The sequence below is a fragment of the Pelophylax lessonae genome, assembly GCF_965119305.1.
Source record: "Pelophylax lessonae genome assembly, chromosome: 12".
Lineage (NCBI taxonomy): Eukaryota > Metazoa > Chordata > Amphibia > Anura > Ranidae > Pelophylax > Pelophylax lessonae.
This window is the reverse complement of record NC_138779.1, coordinates 130,304,630-130,323,808: the sequence shown is the minus strand read 5'-3', so window position 1 is coordinate 130,323,808 and position 19,179 is coordinate 130,304,630. Positions and strand designations below refer to the sequence as shown.

General features: G+C 41.0%; 2 protein-coding genes across 4 annotated transcripts in view; one reads left to right on the top strand and one right to left on the bottom strand.

Moving 5' to 3' along the window:
• LOC309567888 (uncharacterized protein) overlaps positions 1-19,179 on the bottom strand; it is a 246,936-nt gene that overhangs the window by 7,015 nt on the left and 220,742 nt on the right. The gene's annotated exons all lie outside the window — the stretch shown is intronic.
• DSCAML1 (DS cell adhesion molecule like 1) overlaps positions 1-19,179 on the top strand; it is a 432,791-nt gene that overhangs the window by 283,975 nt on the left and 129,637 nt on the right. For all 3 annotated transcript variants that reach the window (XM_082273392.1, XM_082273391.1, XM_082273393.1), the window contains exons 4-5: positions 8,882-9,028; positions 14,406-14,684. In XM_082273392.1, the coding sequence (XP_082129518.1) occupies positions 8,882-9,028; positions 14,406-14,684 (426 nt within the window). The remainder of the gene's footprint in view (positions 1-8,881; positions 9,029-14,405; positions 14,685-19,179) is intronic.

Here is a 19,179-nt window from a genome sequence, read left to right as displayed (position 1 = left end):
AACCTTTCTAACAGCCAATGTCTCCAGAGACTGAAGGATTAAAGGTCAGTATCTTTTGCAAGAAAATTACTTATGGGGCTTTTCCACTGCATGGAACTGAACGGTTCGGCTCGCTTTTGTGCTTTTCCACTGCTGGTACCGCATGGTACGGTGTAGGAACGGTTCGGTGCGGTACGGTACGGCGGCGCTTTTCCACTACATGGAACCGAGCGGTACGGCTATCTAAAACAGTACTACCTCGGTTGTGGTTCCAAGAGGTACCATACCGGTACCATATCCCACAATCCTTTGCATGCAGTCACTACTAGCCACTGATTGGTCAGAGAATCGTTGTTATCCCACCCACTTACTTTAGTACTACTTTAGTGGAAAAGCAAACCATACCGTACCGTACCGAACCGTTCCAACACCGTACCATGCGGTACCATGCAGTGGAAAACCAAACAGGGCCAAGCAAGGCCTCGTAGAGCCGAGCCGGTACTTGCAGTGGAAAAGTGCCATTAGAACCCCCAAGCATTATATATACTTTTTTATCAGAGACCCTACAGAATAAAATGGCAATCGTTACAATATTTTATGTCACACGGTATCTGCGCAGCAGTCTTTCAAATGCATTTTTTTGGGGAAGAAATACACTTTCATGAATTAAAGAAAAAGCAAAATAGTAAAGTTTGCCCAATTTTTTTTGTATAATGTGAAAGATGATGTTACGCCGAGTAAATAGATACCTTACATGTCATACTTTAAAGTTGCTCGTTGAATGGCAACAAACTTCGGTACTTAAAAATCTCCATTGGGGACACTTTAAAAAAACCTTAACGGTTACCTGTTTAGAGTTACAGAGGAGGTCTTGTGCTAGAATTATTGCTCTCGCTGTAACGATCACGTATGCATTTACTTCTGCGTGCAAACACGGAGGACCAGGGCGCTTTAATTCTTTTTTTTCTTAATTATTTTATTTTTTTTATTTTGACACTATCCATTTAAAAAAAAAAAAAATTTTGATCACTTTTTTTGCTGTCACAAGGAATGTAAACATCCCTTGTGACAGCAATAGGCAATAACAGATGCTCTTTATGGAGGGATATGGGGTCTAAAAGAGCCATGTTCAGGTGTCTGCTTTGTGCCTTTTTTATTAGCCAATAGCTGTGTTACTTATGATACAGACGTGAAACACAAATTATCTTTTTTGGGACAAGAGGTTTTCTTTTTTCTTTTGGCGGAGAAGTAAAATAGAACTGAAAATAGAAAAGATATATATATTTTTTCCAGTTGGACCAATGATAATATTACAATTAGTGTTTCTATAGATAAGATTTCGATTTTTTTTTCTGCATTTTGTCCTTTTTATCATGACCCCCAAAACTGGTTTCTGGTTTAAATGAAATTAGCATTTTTAATGCTTACACTACAAAATGCAAACAAATGAAATATAGGAACAGTGTGAAATTATTAAAAATTATTAATTAAAAAAAAAAAAAGAACAGTGAAGTAGTTAATTAGAATTAATTATATTCAGTATATAAATAAAAAAAAAAATCAGACTCTAATTTAAAATAAAATAAGAAGAAGTGTTTTTCCTGAGCTGTAAGTTATGCATTTGAAATGATTCTTTCTTGGATTGCCTTAAAGGGTAGCTCCAATTTTGGGTGAAAAAACATATATAAAAAAAAAATTCCAATTTGGGTGAACAAATATATATAAAAAAAAGTTATATAGCGTATACAATTGCTGCACAAGTCATATCGTAATTTAATGTTTTTAAAATTGACCTTTCCTTTTCTATCTGCAGCTCTGTAATTTTCTGTACAATGCAATATGGCAAACTGGAGGCGTTCTGTACATTGCTGATGTACAGAACGCCTCCAAAATGTCTTCCAAAAATGTCCTGCTTGTGTGATTTTCCCACAAGTCTGCACTAAGATGGAAGTTCAATTTTTAGGCGTCCCCTGTAAAAAAAAAATTTTGGGGTGAAATACTCCCTATGGGTTTCTAAATGCTCAAGTTTTTTTTTCCTATGCATAAAGGTAAAAAACCTTCTGTGTGCAGCAGCCCCCCCTGCCCCACTAATACTGATCCAGCGATATGCACAAGAACCTCGATTCCCTGGGGACTCTCTGTTTAACTGGCAGGTTATTGGTTGCAAAGGTGCAGGTGGTGGTCTTATAACCAATCCTCAGCCAGTTATTTTGAAAAGTTAACCCCTGGCAGCTCTCGTTCCCGCTCTTCATCCAGTGCTGATGTGCCACCTGCCATCCATTTATAATTGTCCTTCCTCCCACTGTCCACTCTGAGTAAGGTAGAGGAGTTAAGGGAGGGCAGAGGACATGGCTGTGACGGAAAGGAGGCGGGGGGTGATGTGAAGTGGGCAGAGCACACTACTGTGGGGGTGATGTAAAGGGGGGTCAGTGCTGTGGTGGAGGGGTGTAAAGGGAGGCTAGTATTGTAGGGGGTGATGTGAAGGGGAGGGCTAGTGCTGTGGGGGATTGATGTAAAGGGGGGGCAGTGCTGTGGGGGATTGATGTAAAGGGGGAGCAGTGCTGTGGGGGATTGATTTAAAGAGGGGGCAGTGCTGTGGGGGATTGATGTAAAGGGGGGCAGTGCTGTGGGTGATTGATGTAAAGGGGGGCAGTGCTGTGGGGGGTTGATGAAAAGAGGGGGCAGTGCTGTGGGGGATTGATGTAAAGGGGGGCAGTGCTGTGGGAGATTGATGAAAAGAGGGGGCAGTGTTGTGGGGGATTGATGAAAAGAGGGGGCAGTGCTGTGGGGGATTGATATAAAGGGGGAGCAGTGCTGTGGGGGATTGATGTATAGGGGGGCAGTGCTGTGGGGGATTGATGTAAAGGGGGGCAGTGCTGTGGGGGATTGATGTAAAGGGGGCAGTGCTGTGGGGGATTGATGTAAAGCAGGGGCAGTGCTGTGGGAGATTGATGAAAAGAGGGGGCAGTGTTGTGGGGGATTGATGAAAAGATGGGGCAGTGCTGTGGGGGATTGATGTAAAGGGGGGCAGTGCTGTGGGGGATTGATGTATAGGGGGGAAGTGCTGTGGGGGATTGATGTAAAGGGGAGAGGGAAGTGCTGTGGGGGATTGATGTAAAGGGGGGGCAGTGCTGTGGGGGCTTGATGTATAGGGGGCAGTGCTGTGGGGGATTGATGTAAAGGGGGAGCAGTGCTGTGGGGGTTGATGAAAAGAGGGGGGCAGTGCTGTGGGAAGACATGATTTAAAGTGAGGACAGTGCTGTGGAGGGTGATGTAAAGGGGGGGTGGGGGTGCTGCGGGGGGGGGGGGGGTTATGTGAAGGGGGAAGAAGACACAAATACTTCACAAATATGCAGGTGCGGGAGTGTGCAATCCGCATGCAGTTGCACACAAAACTGCACAGAAAACACCTGGGAGTGCCAGTAAAGCCTCCCACACACGAGCACATAATCAGACGAATTTTTGTCTGTTTTTTGTTGCATGCTAGTCTCGTATGGAAAGTGAAGAGGTTACTCAACATTTGAAAATTCTGGTACCTCAGAAGTGATGTCATGTGATGAATTGTTTGTATGTGTTCTTTCAATTCTGAGCATGCCTAGTCTTGCTCTTACGATTTTTTTTGGACAAAAACTGTACTAATTAAATGAAAATCGGACATTTGGGTTCACGTGCAATAAAAATTTTATAGACTGCACATTCCGTTTTTGTTGTCCAATATTCAGAATCGGCCGTTGAAAGAACCATACCGAACATCGATCCACGTGTCTTTACTCTTACTGGTAGCCCCATGCACTCAAAACATGGTGTGGTTTCCCACACATGGAGGTCTCATGGTGTAAAAGCACCATGCAATTTCTGTGTGGCTGCATTTTAAAAAAAGGTGCAGCCCATTTGAGTCAATTTTAATTGAATAACCCTGCTCTATGCTAGAAGTAATGGCCACAAGTCTCAATGCAGGAGACCTCACTCAGGCTGGCAGTGCTGCCTGTATAATAGACACCCCTCATTTGATGTCCTCACGGGGACTTGTAGAGTGGATGTATCTGACCAAGTCTGTTAGATTACAGAGCCTAACTCTGGTGCCTCTTGAACAGCACAGTGTAATTTTAGATACACCGTTCAAGTCCTGTAACTGGAAAGTAGGGGATAAGAGACTATAGAATTTAAGAGTGTTAGTACAATTATATCTAATTCTGTGACTTCACTTGGGCTTTCACTGGTTAATAATTCCTGAAATAAAACACTATTATCACATTTGATAATTACGCTGGAAATGTCACATTTAGCCTGAGGTCTGTGATACTGCAGCTCAATGCATCAGGACAATTGCGTCCGAGCTTAGAGAGAATTAAAAAAGGATACTAATTTACACTTCCAGGAAGAACAAAAGGGAAAAAAATGTAACTGTTTCTCTTGGTTAACAATGCTAAGAACACTAAATATTTTTATACATTATGATATAACCATGAATATCCTAAAAATGAATCCCTAATTTGTTTTATTTTATTTAATTCTGTAGACATATTATCTTATGGAGGATGTAATAACACATTGAATGTGTGAACTGGGGTTCATAGTGTCATAGTAGTTGAGGTTGAATAAAGACAATAGTCCATCCAGTTCAACCTGTGTAGGTGTGATCATTTCACCTACCCCTGAATGTTTTTATCCTTGAGATGTATGTCCAAAAGTCTTTTAAAAGTAGCCATACAGTTACTACCATTTGTGGTAGAGAATTCCACAGTCTTGTAGCCCTTATTGTAAAGAACCCCCTGCTTAGCCTGAGGTTAAAATGCTTCTCTAATCGCATTGTATGGCCTCGTGTCCTCATGCAATTCTTGCGACTGAATAGTTTATTTTCTATGCTCTGATCACCATTGAGGTATTTGTAAATTGCTATCATGTCCCCTCTCAGGCGTCTCTTCTCCAGGGAGAATACATCGAGCGCCTCCAAACATTCCTCGTAACTAAGGTCCTCTAATCCCCTAATAAGTTTTGTTGCCCTTCTCTGTACTCTATCCAGCTCCAACACATCCCTTCTGAGGACTGGTGACCAGAACTGGACAGAATACTCCAGATGTGGTCGGACCAGAGCTTTATAAAGTGGTCCGACCACAAATAATGGTCGGGCTCAGCCTTTTTAGGGAAGTTTTGAATCTGATTAGTGTTTGAGGGGGCCTAGCTCCAGTTCATGGTAATAATACATGCGTTCCAGCTAGAACGATGAGAGCGATCCCTGTACTGCTGCCCCACTTTGATGGTTTTGGTGCTGGCAGCTGATATAACATCTAGGCCAGTGATGGTGAACCTTGGCACCCCAGATGTTTTGGGACTACATATCCCATGATGCTCTACTACACTGCAGAGTGCAAGAGCATCAGGGGAAATATAGTTCCAAAACATCTGGGGTGCCAAGGTTCGCCATCACTGATCTAGGCGCTCTCATGTTAAATTAATTGCCCATTATATATATTTTGGTCTTTTCTGTGCCTACTGTAGTCACAAGGTTGCCCCCTTCCCCATTAGGTGTGGATGGTGTAGCACGCCCGCATTAGTGGTTTACTGGTCGGTTAACTAGCACTGATTATCAAACCCCCTGAAGAAGCCAACATCGGCGAAACATGTCAGGATAAAACAATATATCACAACCACTTTTGCAATATGTAAATTGTGACTATCTTATTGGCATGTGTGAATAATTGCTTTTTAACTGGTTCCTGACCGCCCACCGCCGATTTACTGCAGCAGTGCGGCTCTCCTACGTCGGTCGCGCGCCTGCAGCTGGGGGGGGGCGCTCCCGCCCCCACTCAGCAGCGGGGACACCAATGCAGGGGGTAGACGGCTCTGATTGCCGCCTGACACCCGCGATCGTTCCCAGCTGAGAGAGAAGAACGGTCAGCTGTGTTGTACACCAGCTGACCGTTCTTCTCTTTGGAATGATCACAGAGCCCCTGTGATCCTGCTATATAGGATCACAGGTCTCTGTGATCATTTCACAAGCCACCCCCCCCCCCCCCACAGTTAGACTCACTCCCCTAGGCTCACATTTAACCCCTTGATCACCCACAGTGTTAACCCCTTCCCTGCCAGTGTCATTATTACAGTAACAGTGCATATTTCTAGCACTAATTACTGTAGCGATGTCACTGGTCCCCCCAAAAGTGTCAAAAATGTCCGTTAAGGGTCCGATCTGATCGCAGCAATGTCGCAGTCCTTCAAAATATCGCAGATCGCCACCATTACTAGTAAAAAAAAAAAAAAACACAATAAAAATGACATAAATCTTTCCTGTAGTTAGTAGACCCGATAACTAAAATGTTAAAAAATTTTGATTTTTACATTTTTTTTTTTGAGAATGTTATATAGCAGAAAGTAAAAAATATTGTTTCAGAATTGTCGCTATTTTTTAGTTTATAGCGCAAAAAATAAAAATCGCACAGGTGATCAAATACCACCAAAAGAAAGCTCTATTTGTGTGAAAAAAAGTACATCAATTTTATTTGCGTACAGCATCGCACAACCGCGCAATTGTCCGTTAAAATAACGCAGTGCCGAATCGCAAAATATGGCCTGGTCATTAAGGGGGGAAAATCCGGTCCAAAAGTGGTAAACAAATGTATTTTTTAACTATTTTCTAAATAAAATGTGTAAACTTTATTTGTTTGCGCTTTATATTTCCCCGGACCGCTATAATCCCATCACATACTTGTTTTCTCATAAGTACAGCCACTGTCCCCATACATGGATCGAAATTCAGCCGTCCCTGCTAAACCAGTTGAATTTCATTCCATGTATAGCTGACTTTATGGGCTCATGTGCATATCCAGATCGCATATATTCTGCCATATTTTCCTGCCAGGGAGCCCACAAGTGCTGCATACAGCCTCCGGTAGAAGTCAATGGCTTAAGTGGAGGTCTACATTAACAAGGACCTGTTTCTATGCCCTGCATGACAAATTCACTTTTACTTAAAGTGGTTCTAAAGGCAGAAAAAAATCTTTGCATTCTATGCATAAAACAATCTTCTGCATGCAGCAACCCCCCCCCCCCCCCAATACTTTCTCGAGCCCCCTTGTGATCCAGTGATGTGCACAAAAGCCGCTGGTCTTCTGGGTCTATGTTCGAATACCCCTGTAGTAATCTAAAAAATATATACAAAGTATATTCCTCGCGCCAATGGGAGAGTACTATAAAATTGTAGATTTAAAATAGCGGTGGGTAATTTTGCATAAAAGAAGAGCCTAAAAACAATAAATAGCAGCTGCTGTACAAAATGAGGTATATGGAATATCTATGGCCTTAAAATTAGACCAAATACAGCGCTTGCTCAAATCAGTGAATCCCAATAGCTATATCTTTGTTTCAATGGTAAGTATAATACCAGTATAAATATTTACAAATTAATACAACATTTGAACAAAAAATTCCATCTAATAAATCATGTGCAGATTATTGGTGACTAAAATATTATAAATATATATGAAAAATCAAGTATAGGTGAATTTATTCCTATAAAATTATCAGTGAATAATCAAAAATGTATATATAAAGTCCCAAAGAATTATATAAAAAGTGACTTCAGTGCTCAAAACATGGTGAATGTCCTTAATGACAAAAATTATATAGATCTTCAATTCAAAAGTGCACATGCTTTAGCATATTTTGCTGTGACATCAATTCCTTTGTGAGTACATAAGCTGGATCACTTACCAGATGGAGTGGGTTCTATATACCGTATGGTATTAGAACCATTCACGCTTGAAAAGCCCCCAGGGCTTAATAGGTATCCCCTTGTAGATGGTTCCGCTGTATTCCGGGGTATCAATAGCGGTATATGGAAGAAAAGAGGCTCCAAATAGTGTAATTCAATTTAAAGGTATCCTTTATTGCCCATAAGTCGGGTATAATAGTTTAAAAGGGTAGTATCACATCACTGGTGGTCTAGCAGTGCGGGCTGCTCGCCCTCCTCGCAGAGAGACAGGCTACTTCCTGCTTGCGCTCCACCTCGATGTGACGCAATGACGCTGTGCGGTCCAAGCTGACGCGTTTCGTCACTTCCGGTGACGTCCTCTGAGCTTCTGTAGTAAGCCGCTTGCTATTGGGGGCACTTGGCGAGGGAATGAGCCTAGCATGGCGGTGGGGGACCCAAGAAGCAGAGGATTTGGGCTACTCTGTGGAAAGCATTGCACAGAGCAGGTAAGTAGAACATGTTTGTTATTTTAAGAAATATATAATTGTAGGTTTAATATCACTTTAAATTGAAACGTATAGTGTTTACTGAAGTGTAGTAACTCTTGTGATAAACCAACACTCCAATTTATAAACCCTTTGCTAAAATATGTTTGTGGCTATTTTATTAAAAGTATTACAGTTAACACATAGTATGTATTTGGTTCTATCTCAATACTGTAAATTTATCAAAAATGTCAAAACGAGTTAAATTCACTGGTAATAGATATTTATATTCGATCCATACTATAACCGGCAGTTGGTGGGTGTGCACTATATATAGTGATTCACAGATTGCACAATGTACATTACATAAAGACAGCATGTTGCACGCAGCACCTGCTTGCTGTATGCTGAAGCAGCCAGATTGTGCTATACAAGGGTTAATGAAGGGTGACTATGTGACAAGAAGCTATGGAGGTGATAGGTTTTACACTTTTAGTGTTGACATTGGCAAAAAAGATAGAAATAAGTGTCAATCTGACAAATCTGCAGCAAATCTGTAATTCTGTACATTTACATCATCTTTTTTTTATTTTTCTAGATTATATTGTTTCTATAGCTCCGCCTTCAGATCTGTGCCTTTTATTTTTCTGGACTGTACTTTCTTTGTACTCACATGTGCCTCAATTGTTTTTTTCTAATCTTTTTAATTTTTTTTTTCTTCTTTTAGAGGGGAGATTTGTCACCTCACCATTGGGTGCCCTTTATATCTTGGATGTACAGAAGGAGGATGCATTGTCAACGTATCGCTGTATCACCAGACATCGCTATAGTGGAGAGACACGTCAAAGCAATGGAGCACGTCTTATAGTATCAGGTTAGTTCTTTAAAGTATAATATAATATCTGATACATTTTCTCATGTTAAGTGCATTTATGCTAGGTAATTTGTGCATAGCAAGCTGTAGTAAAAAGTGGGCATGGGTATATTATTATTACTAATATTATATAGGATTTATATAGCGCTGACCGTTTACGCAGCACTTTACAACTTGAGGGTAGACAGTACAAAATACAATACACTTTAATACAGGAGGAATCAGAGGGCCCTGCTCATTAGAGCTTACAATCTAAGAGGGAGGGTCAAGAGATACAAGAGGTAATAACTGTGGGGGATGGGCTGTGGGTATATCAGGCTGGGATGGAGCCAGTTCACTCATGTCCAGGGCGGCAGAGGTACAAATTTGAAAAGGGTCCTGTGCGTTTTTGGGTCCGGTTCAGATGTGAATTCAGGGAAAAATTTGCATCTAAATTGCACCAGAACCGGTGAACACAAATGCACAGGATAACGGACTGCAAACCGCAGCTGGACCTGTGGGAACCCAGCCTTATGCTGAATATTAGGCATTACTTTAGTACTTACAGACATACTGTACATATCCCTCAGCACAAAAAACAATTTTTTAAACTGAAACCCTTTCATTGCACATGGTCATATAGGCAGACAGCTAACAGAGTAAAACACAAAGTATAACTTTGTTAAAATAATTAAGGACTACATAACAACCAGCAAATGGTAAAATAATTGAGGACTACATACCAACCAGCAACTGTTATAATAGTTGAGGACTACATAACCAGCAAATGGTAAAATAATTGAGGATTTCATAACCAGCAACTGTTATAATAACTGAGGACTACATAACCAGCAAATGGTAAAATAATTGAGGATTTCATAACCAGCAACTGTTATAATAACTGAGGACTACATAACCAGCAAATGTTAAAAGAATTGAGGGCTACATAACAACCAGCAACTGTTAAAACAATAAACACTGTGGTCTGGAGCATGGGCGTCCGCAGAACTTTTTTCAGGGGGGGGGGCAACATTTTAAGGTCACCCATGCTCCGCCCCTTTTCAACAATGTCATGAAACGTATTATTTATTAGCAAACAGCAGCATTTATTTTTAAAGCATTTGTTAACCTAGAAAAAAAACGGACCATTGTATACCATGGCGGCTGAGTTCTGACACTGTGGTCAGTTTACGTGCCTCCTTCATCCTGTGTTCCCCTGTGTCTCTCTTTTATAAAATAAGCCATTCTTTACAAGTTCTCAGAGCGTCAATCGCCGCTCACGATACCCACCGCCTTTCTTCTCCTCTCCCCCTCCCCTCCTCCTCCCCTCCCGACTGACATCAGTGAGGAATCCTCGGCCCCGGTAAGACGGGGAGAGGAGGAGAGAGGCTGAAAACTGGTAAAGAATGGCTTATTTTTTAAAACACAGACACAGGGGCACACAGGATTAATAAATGGACCAGACAGGATGGTATAAAGTGGCTTAACAACCACTTGAAAGGGGAACTTGAGATTCAAGGGGGGGGGGGGGCATTTGCCCCCCCCCCCCCCCGCCCCTACCTGCGGACGCCCATGGTCTGGATTGTGCAATTTACAGCACAGCATACAAAGTTCAGTGGTTAGGACATAACATAAAATATAGCACATACAGTAAAACAGTTAGGAGTATGCAATATACAATTTAGTAACAAATCACCAACAAACAGTGCAGTGCAATTTTTAAATAAATATAATGCAAAACACATTCCATAAAACTTCATATGAGAATTTTCTGTTCATTTACATGTATAAACACATATCATACTAAACAATAGGCATTTTATCTGAATCAGACCCGTTTATGTTGTATAAAGTATGAAAAATCACCCCCAAATTGCCCCACTTGGACTTCTTACTTATACCTCCTCCCTGATGGCTGCACTCATTGCCTGAGGAAGAAGCATGCATGCTTTGAACATGCGCACCTCCTACTCCACCTTCTACCCGGAAGTGAAGTCGGCGGCTCTTCTCTGAGTGACACTGCGTACTCGGAAGCACATATACGGAACCAGCAAAGATTTCCCGGATCCCTGCCGCTCGCCCTCCCACTGGAGTGGATGAACCCTTTACATGCCGGTTTATCATGCCCATCTTGTGAGTTTGCATTTGTCTGTTGTTATTTAATGCATCTTTTATACTGCACTTAGATGGCGCTGCTCTCCTTTCTCTCTTGTTGTACATTTCCACAGAGTTCCTTCTAGCTCTCATCAGAGCCTGCAGCCTTCTACAGCCAGTATTTCTCCATTGTCCTGCAATCAGCTCATGCTTGAACTTTATGGACATTTCAACCAGAACTTACTCCTGCATATGCCCTCCTGTTCTCAGCCTATAGAGTGCTTATGTTTTTGTTGTTTGTGATGAAAAATCACACGTAGACAAAACACAAAAGTGAATTGCCATAGTCCAACAAAGTCCAACATAAGCAGTGAACTCTCCCAAAAACAATCTTCTTAAAGAAATTAAATGCTACCAAAAGATGTCCAGTTCTTCCACCATATTCCAGCCCAGACACACTCAACTTAGGATAGGACCTCCTAAGCTATAGCAGGTCTAATAGTGCTTAGTAGAAAGAGAGGTGCAGCTTCATCCACAGTGGTATCCAATGATAAGAGATTTATTGGTAACACAAAGGGTTAATCACAAATCTTTCCTCCAAAGGAATGGTGCATGTAATAAAACAAACCACAACACATAAGTGCTCTCTGTTTGCAATTTAATGGAAATCACCAGGCACACATACAGAAAACAGTATCCATATGCAGCATAACATCCATATGCAGCATAACAATGAGAATAATATCCATCCATCCACCCCAGTCTCATACTCAACTGCTTCACTGCTGAGGAGACATGGCTACCCTTCCCTGCAGATATAATTAGCCAGAAGGTGCCTGACAAGCATGATGGCATTAGAAAGACTCCCCTCCTTGACGCGTTGTGTCCCTATGGACATTTTCAGAAGGTGGCGATCCGCTCTGCAACTTACGCTTAGGCGCCTTATGCTTATATTACCTTTCTGGGTGGGGCTGTTTTTGCTGGACTTTGTTGAACTGTGGGAATTTACTTTTGCATTGTCTACACTTGATTTTTAATAATTTTCACAACATAAACGTGTCCAATTCAGAGATAATGCCTATTGTTTAGTTGATCTGTGTTTGGAGATTGAAAATTCACATACGATGTTTATAAAATTTGTTTTGTACTATATTTATTTAAAAATAGTGCTGCAAAGTTTTTTGGTTACAGTGAAATTGTATATAATATGCACAAATACGTCCTCAAATCATTCCAACAACTAATAAGTGGTATATAACATGAAATCTATCAGTACTAACCAAAGGCCTATGCGCAAGGCCTACTGTGATTGCTGCAACGCTTATTAGAGCAGGGGTCTTCAAACTATGGCCCTCCAGTTGTTCATAAACTACAATTCCCATCATGCCTAGTCATGTCTGTGAATGTCAGAGTTTTACAATGCCTTATGGGATGTGTAGTTCCGCAACAGCTGGAGGGCCATAGTTTGAGGATCCCTGTATTAGAGCATGTCCTCCAGTGACTGTATAATGTTCAAAACATATAATATAAATGTTAAGTGCAGCACAACCATGAATATATAACAATAAATTCAAATCAATAATACAAATCAAATCATAAATTAATAATTTTTAGTTACTTAGTTTGCGGTGTCAATCACTTTCGAAGTGCTGGTGGGCTATCTTGATTACTGTCAAGTGAGAGGGTGCGTAGAGAGTCACTTTTTTGTTTTTCATATGTACAATTTAGCATATAGAGTGCAGAGGTCAGGAGTGGAACACAAAGCATGAGATACAGAGTGCAAAAGTCAGGAGAATGTAACCGAATCCCACCTTCTGATCTGTAAGAGGCAAAAATGTAATGGTGTCAGAAGGCACTGGTGCTTAGTAGGAGGAAGATTCTCCCTCTGCTTCCCAGACATTGGTGGTCATTGGTTTAACCTAATCCCCCCTTCTTAGACATTGGTGGTCAGTGAGGACCCATTCATACCAAGGCTTTGCGTTAACACATTTTATGTGCACTGGAGTACTGAAGTGCCATTTTTGGGGTTGGCACCCCAATGCACCTTTTCAGTGCCCTTACCTGTCTCCTGTTGTGCCCCTTGCAGTTGCCTGTATGGTGACATCACTGGCGCAAATATTTACATACTCTCGTGCAGAAAATCACTTTACTCAGAAGTACTGTACAGGCGGTCCCCGGGTTACAATCAGATAGGGGTATATAGGTTTGTTCCTAAATGTAATTTGTAAGTCGGAACAGGTAAATTTTTTAAGTGTAGCTCAAGCCAAAAAATTGATTTTAAAGTTTTTCGGATAGAATAGGGAAGGGTTACGTTTGTAACCTGTAACATTTATTTTTCTGTCTGTGCCCCTGTTCAGAAGATTTCACCTCACGTTCGGTCCCTGTGACAATTGAATTTTGAAAATTTTGGGTTGTTGTGGAAACAAGGATTGGTGATAAAGCTTCAGTGGAGACATCTTTTTTCCCATAACTTTTACGGGAGTGAATTTACCTTCCTAAGGGAAGATTTCCTCTCACTTCCTGTGGTCTCCCTCCATTTGTAGGTAGGAGTCGTTTGTAACCCGGGGACCGCCTGTATATGCATAGATATAAAACCCAGTGCAGGAACGGGCATTTAGACACTTGACTCTGGGACACAACCTAGATATGTAGGGTGCTGGAATTTTGTTGAAATATATATAGATATTTATTACCAATTACAAAGATCAAAGTCCTCCCCCTAACAATGGCCCATCCACCATTTTGTTCAGAGTCAGAAGAATCTACTTGTTTCCTGGTCTCTAATCTTGGCTCAGAGATGGCTCAATCAAGTCATTCCTGATAAGATGTTCAGTTCTTGATTACCCTGAGAAATGCTTGATACAGATCAGCCCTTTCTGCAGTCTCCCACCTTGTAACAAAGTTACTACATTTCAGTCTAATTACAGGGGGAGAGGAGACATCATCTCAGCCCAGGCAAAGTCTCATGGAAGGATTCTAATGATAAAAGTATGGTGATGCCTATATTTTTACATGCAGGGAATCTATTCATGCTGACTTTTACAGTTACTGAAAAGTTCACTTTAACATTAAATTTAAAAAAAAAAAATCTCTCGATAATAACAAAGATAAAATAGCAGCTTTTGCTGCAATACACACCTTTACTTTTTAAGCAGTGTTTTGGATTAAGTATTGCACTTCTGTGCAAACAGCTAGTATGTTAAATACTAAATCACCTGTCTCCATACCCAATTTTTTTTTTTCTTTTTTTTGTGATTTCCGTCACTCATGATTTTCTGTATTTTCCTGTTTATTTGTTCCATAGACCCTGCAGAATCTGTCCCCATTCTTCTTGATGGATTTCAATCCCAGGAGGTCTTCGTAGGGGATAAAGTGGAGCTACCATGTGTTGCCTCAGGATATCCAAACTTAGCTTCCCGTTGGATTAAAGATGGCCGCCCAGTGCCTTCTGACAGCCGCTGGAGCAAACGTAGCACAGGACTGAGTATGACAGATCTGCAGCTGGAAGACAGTGGAACGTATATCTGTGAGATCACAAATAGCTTTGGCTCTGCTGAAGTTGCTGGCACCCTGACTGTAATAGGTAAGTTACAGTATGTAAGTAGGAATCTACAGGATGCCATGTGGTTTGCTTGTATGTATGCCAAATGTGAAGGCAAAATAATAAAGTAAATATCAGTGATGACTTCAGTGTGGAGGTCTTTGGTTCATGCCTGACCAAAGCACCATCTGTGTTGAGTTGGCATTCATAGGTGAAACTTATCACATTTCTGCATGAATAAAACCGGTTTTCCTGCAGCATAACTGTTTATATTGGCTACAATGCAGATCATCTCTTTCACCTGACTTATCATGTTTTCTCCTATTGGTATTGCTTTCATATGTTTTTGTCTCAGATACTGTGTTTTTTATGGCACTGGTTTGCTGTTTGTAACACCGAGCCACACTTGAAAACCTACAGTTGGGTAAAGCTCAGTGATCAATGTATGACATGGTCAATTATGTATCATATGCAAAGTGCATCATTTCAAAGAGCACTATAATTATACTACAAGTGCACTAGCATGGGATGATGCCTTCCTGTAAATACTTTTATCTGCACAGACTTGCTATTTCTAGTCACCACCTACAATGTCTATCCTGCCTTTTATTACCATTTTCCTCTTATCCTCAGATACTTCATCTCACTGTATCTCTGAACTAGCTTTTTTTTATAGAGCCACTACCCACTACATGTTTCTTATTTCCCCTTATTCTCAAATATGTCATCACACTGTATGTTCTTCTGTCGGAACTTCAATTCAATTACTCCTTTTTTGTTATCCTTAAAAACTAAAAAAAAAATAAAAATTAGATTTTTTTTTATTAAATAGGATTTTTTTAATTTAAATAGGATTTTTTTTTATTTAAATAGGATTTTTTAATTTTTATCTATATATTCTGCATATATGTATATTTTGCAATAGTTACTTTTTTGGTAAACTCATTCAATGAATCCAAGCTCTGCAAGCTGAGATAACATGCACTACATTGTTGCATTCACACAATTTCACACTAGCTACCAGCAAGAATGAGTCCTTATATTTAATAAGCACCTGTCATTTCAGATCCATCATGGCAGCGCCTGTTAGCGGGCATCCATTCACCTGCTGCCACCATGTCCCTCACCTTCTTGTGTCACTGCCACATCACCAGCCGTCCCATTAAAAGAAATGGGACTGTCAATGAGTCAACAGCGGGTCAGAGGAGGAGCCGCTGCAAGACAGAGATGACAGTTGCTCTTTAAAATTATGATTTAATTTGAGATGATTTAAATTAAGCCTTTTTACTAGTGATTTAAATTATGGTTTGAATTGTGATTTAAATCAACTTGATTTAAATCAAATCCGCCCTGTTATCCTGCCATTATTAAAGCGTTTGTTACCCCAACACTTCATATTCCTGATATGTGCCTGCTGTACCATGTACTTGTATGAGAAAGTATCCTGTTCTCTTTGTATTTCTTCCTTTGTGTGAAATCCCTGGTGTTCCTGCCAGTTCCTCTGATTTCCTATTACAAACTGACCACACTAAGCAGGAGAACACACACAGTGGTCAGTTTTCTAGCTATGCTAGGAACTCAGCCTGCTCTCCTCCAATGATCAGACTTGTCTTGACACGCGCCCGCTGCACAGCCATTCAGTGGGAAGCCCAGCATGCTGCTGTTTCTCCTCCCCTGGCTCTTATGCAGCTGAGATCACTTACTAAAAAAAAGGGAAAAATGTATATATATTTATAGCTATACACACATTTTTTGCCTTTCATTTCTATTTTAAACAGAATGGGTTGTTTTGCAAGGTGATAATTTACAACCACTTTAAGTCTCACTCTTCCTTCTTGCTCCTTGTGATTTTTCTTCTAACCCTAGCCCCCAGACTTTTCAATCCATTGCTCAGCTATATCACCAACACTCTCTTAAATGCCCTAACAACCATAAATGTAACTACACTAACCAAAAAATCCCAGCACTGTTCTTTTTAGTTTGGAACAGAGTAGGAAATGGTTTGGACACCTGAGGTTTCTTCTCCTTTCCTCTCCAAGTTAAGGAGGTTATGGTGGGTGGTGATAAATGGGGAGTACTCTGATTGGGTGGGTGTGGAAAGTGGGGTCCCCCAAGGTTCTGTCCTGGGACCAATCCTGTTTAATTTATTCATAAACGACCTAGAGGATGGGATATCCAGCACAATATCAGTATTTGCGGATGATAGTAAACTAAGTATGCCAATATCCTCTATGCAGGATGTGGAAACCTTACAAGCGGACCTGAACAAAATAATGGGGTGGGCAACTACTTGAAAAATGTAAAGTAATGCACTTGGGCGTCAGAAACACGAAAGCAAGTGACTCACTGGGGGGGGGGGGGGGGACCTCTGGGTGAGTCTAGGATGGAAAAGGACCTGGGGTTACTGGTAGACAACAGGCTTGGCAGTGGCATGCAATGCCAAGCCGCTGCAAGCAAAGCCAACAGAATACTGGCATGTATAAAAAAAGGGGATTCACTCCAGAAATAAAGAGATTATTCTCCCACTCTACAAGACTCTGGTCCGGCCACATCTGGAGTATGCTGTCCAGTTCTGGGCACCGGTCCTCAGGAAGGATGTGCTGGAACTTGAGAGAGTCCAGAGAAGGGCAACAAAAATAATTAGGGGAATGGAGGACATCAGCTATGAGGAAAGACTACAAGCATTGAACTTATTCTCTCTGGAGAAGAGATGCTTGAGGGGGGATATGATATCAATGTACAAATACTGTACTGGGTGGGGATGACCCTAGCATAAGGAACAAACTTTTCAGAGAAAGGGAATACAATAAGACACATGGCCACTCGCTAAAACTAGAGGAAAAACGGTTTAACCTTAAAATACGTAAGGGGTTCTTTACTGTCAGAGCAGTAAGGATGTGGAATTCTCTTCGTATCAGCAGGGAGCATCGATAGTTTCAAAAAACTATTAGATGGTCACCTTAAAGACCACAACATACAGGGGTATACAATGTACGGTTAACAGCGAACACACACATCATAGGTTGAACTGGATGGACTGATGTCTTTTTTCAACCTCACAAACTATGTTATAGCGATGATAAGTGATTGGGAAAGCTATTTGGGGGGAATGAGGCAACACTGAGAGAGAGGATACAAAATCTCAATATTATTAGTGTTTGCACATGAGATCTTGTATCAAGACCTGATTGGTTTGTGGTAGTATATCATTAGTCTGTTTTTTTAAAGCTATTAGTCTGGGCATATGGTGTATAGATAGAGATGTGTTCCTGTGTTTTAGACTCATTGGGGAAGTATGAAAGAAGAAAATGGTCGCACACCACCACGGAATCCAATGAAGAAAAGTTCACTAGTGAACAAGCACGTAGCATTCGTGTGAAACGCGTCTACTGTCCTACCCTGCTGTACCTTGTACCACTCATGTGAATAAAGAATTTTTCTTCATTGGATTCCGTGGTGGTGTGCGACCATTTTATTCTTTCATGCTTCTGGTGGCGAGCCGAGGTTAAGCACCCACCTTGAATCGTGGACTTTGACTAGCCTGAGCGGTATTATCTCTTTTCAACATTGCGGAAGTAGACTTTAGCTAAAGGTGGGCAGGAGGTGGTTATGGTGGGAGAGGACAGAAGGTGGTTATGGTGGGAGAGGAAAGTATATGAGAGGAGAATATGAAAGGTTAGAGAAGAGAGGACAAAGGAAAAAAACAAAGAGGGGGGGGGGGGGAATCTGCACAAGTCCAAAGTATAGTGCTAGCTTTTGTTTTGCTGGCCCATGAGGAACTGAAATTTCAGTGTGTTTCAATTTTATAAAAACAGTAGAGTGTGCAGAAAAGAAAAAGTGGAGTAATAAAACCTTTTTAATCTGTGGTGTTGGGGGAGGTCAGTGAAGCGCCCCCTTGTGGGTAAGTGCCACACCCACAAGTCATTACACTTTGATTAAAGTAGATCATCACATTTTGGCACTTTCTGAGCAACCTCTTCATGTGGAAAGTTCAAAGACACTGTGATATTCATAGGTTGAACTGGATGGACTAGTGTCTTTTTTCAACCTCCCCAACTTATGTTGTATAGCATTTAAGAGAGGCATGCTGTGCAAATCTCACTCTCCACCAGCATACTGTGTCTCCCATGACACCACCTGTTGTGCACATTTAGCAGGACTTAGAATGCATTAAGATAAAAAAAAAAAAAAAACCTTCTGCCTATAGAATCACTTCAAGCACCATTATAGGTCATGTAATGTGCATGTGCACATTGTGTCATTTACAGATGTATTTCGAAACATTGTTTAGGGGCATTAAAAAAAATGCTCCAAACCTGCGTTCAGAGAGGAGCATTTCAGCCCGTAAAAGCATAAACATGCATAGACGTGCCTAAACCCAGGCATATGCACATAAATGTATTTTAATGGCTAGAATAAATTATTATTCTAGCAAGTAGAATGAGTTTTTCGCTCTTGCGCATCTAAACGCAGTACGCACATAAACACGCATAAACTCATATACATACAATTGTAAACATGGATAAAATACAACACT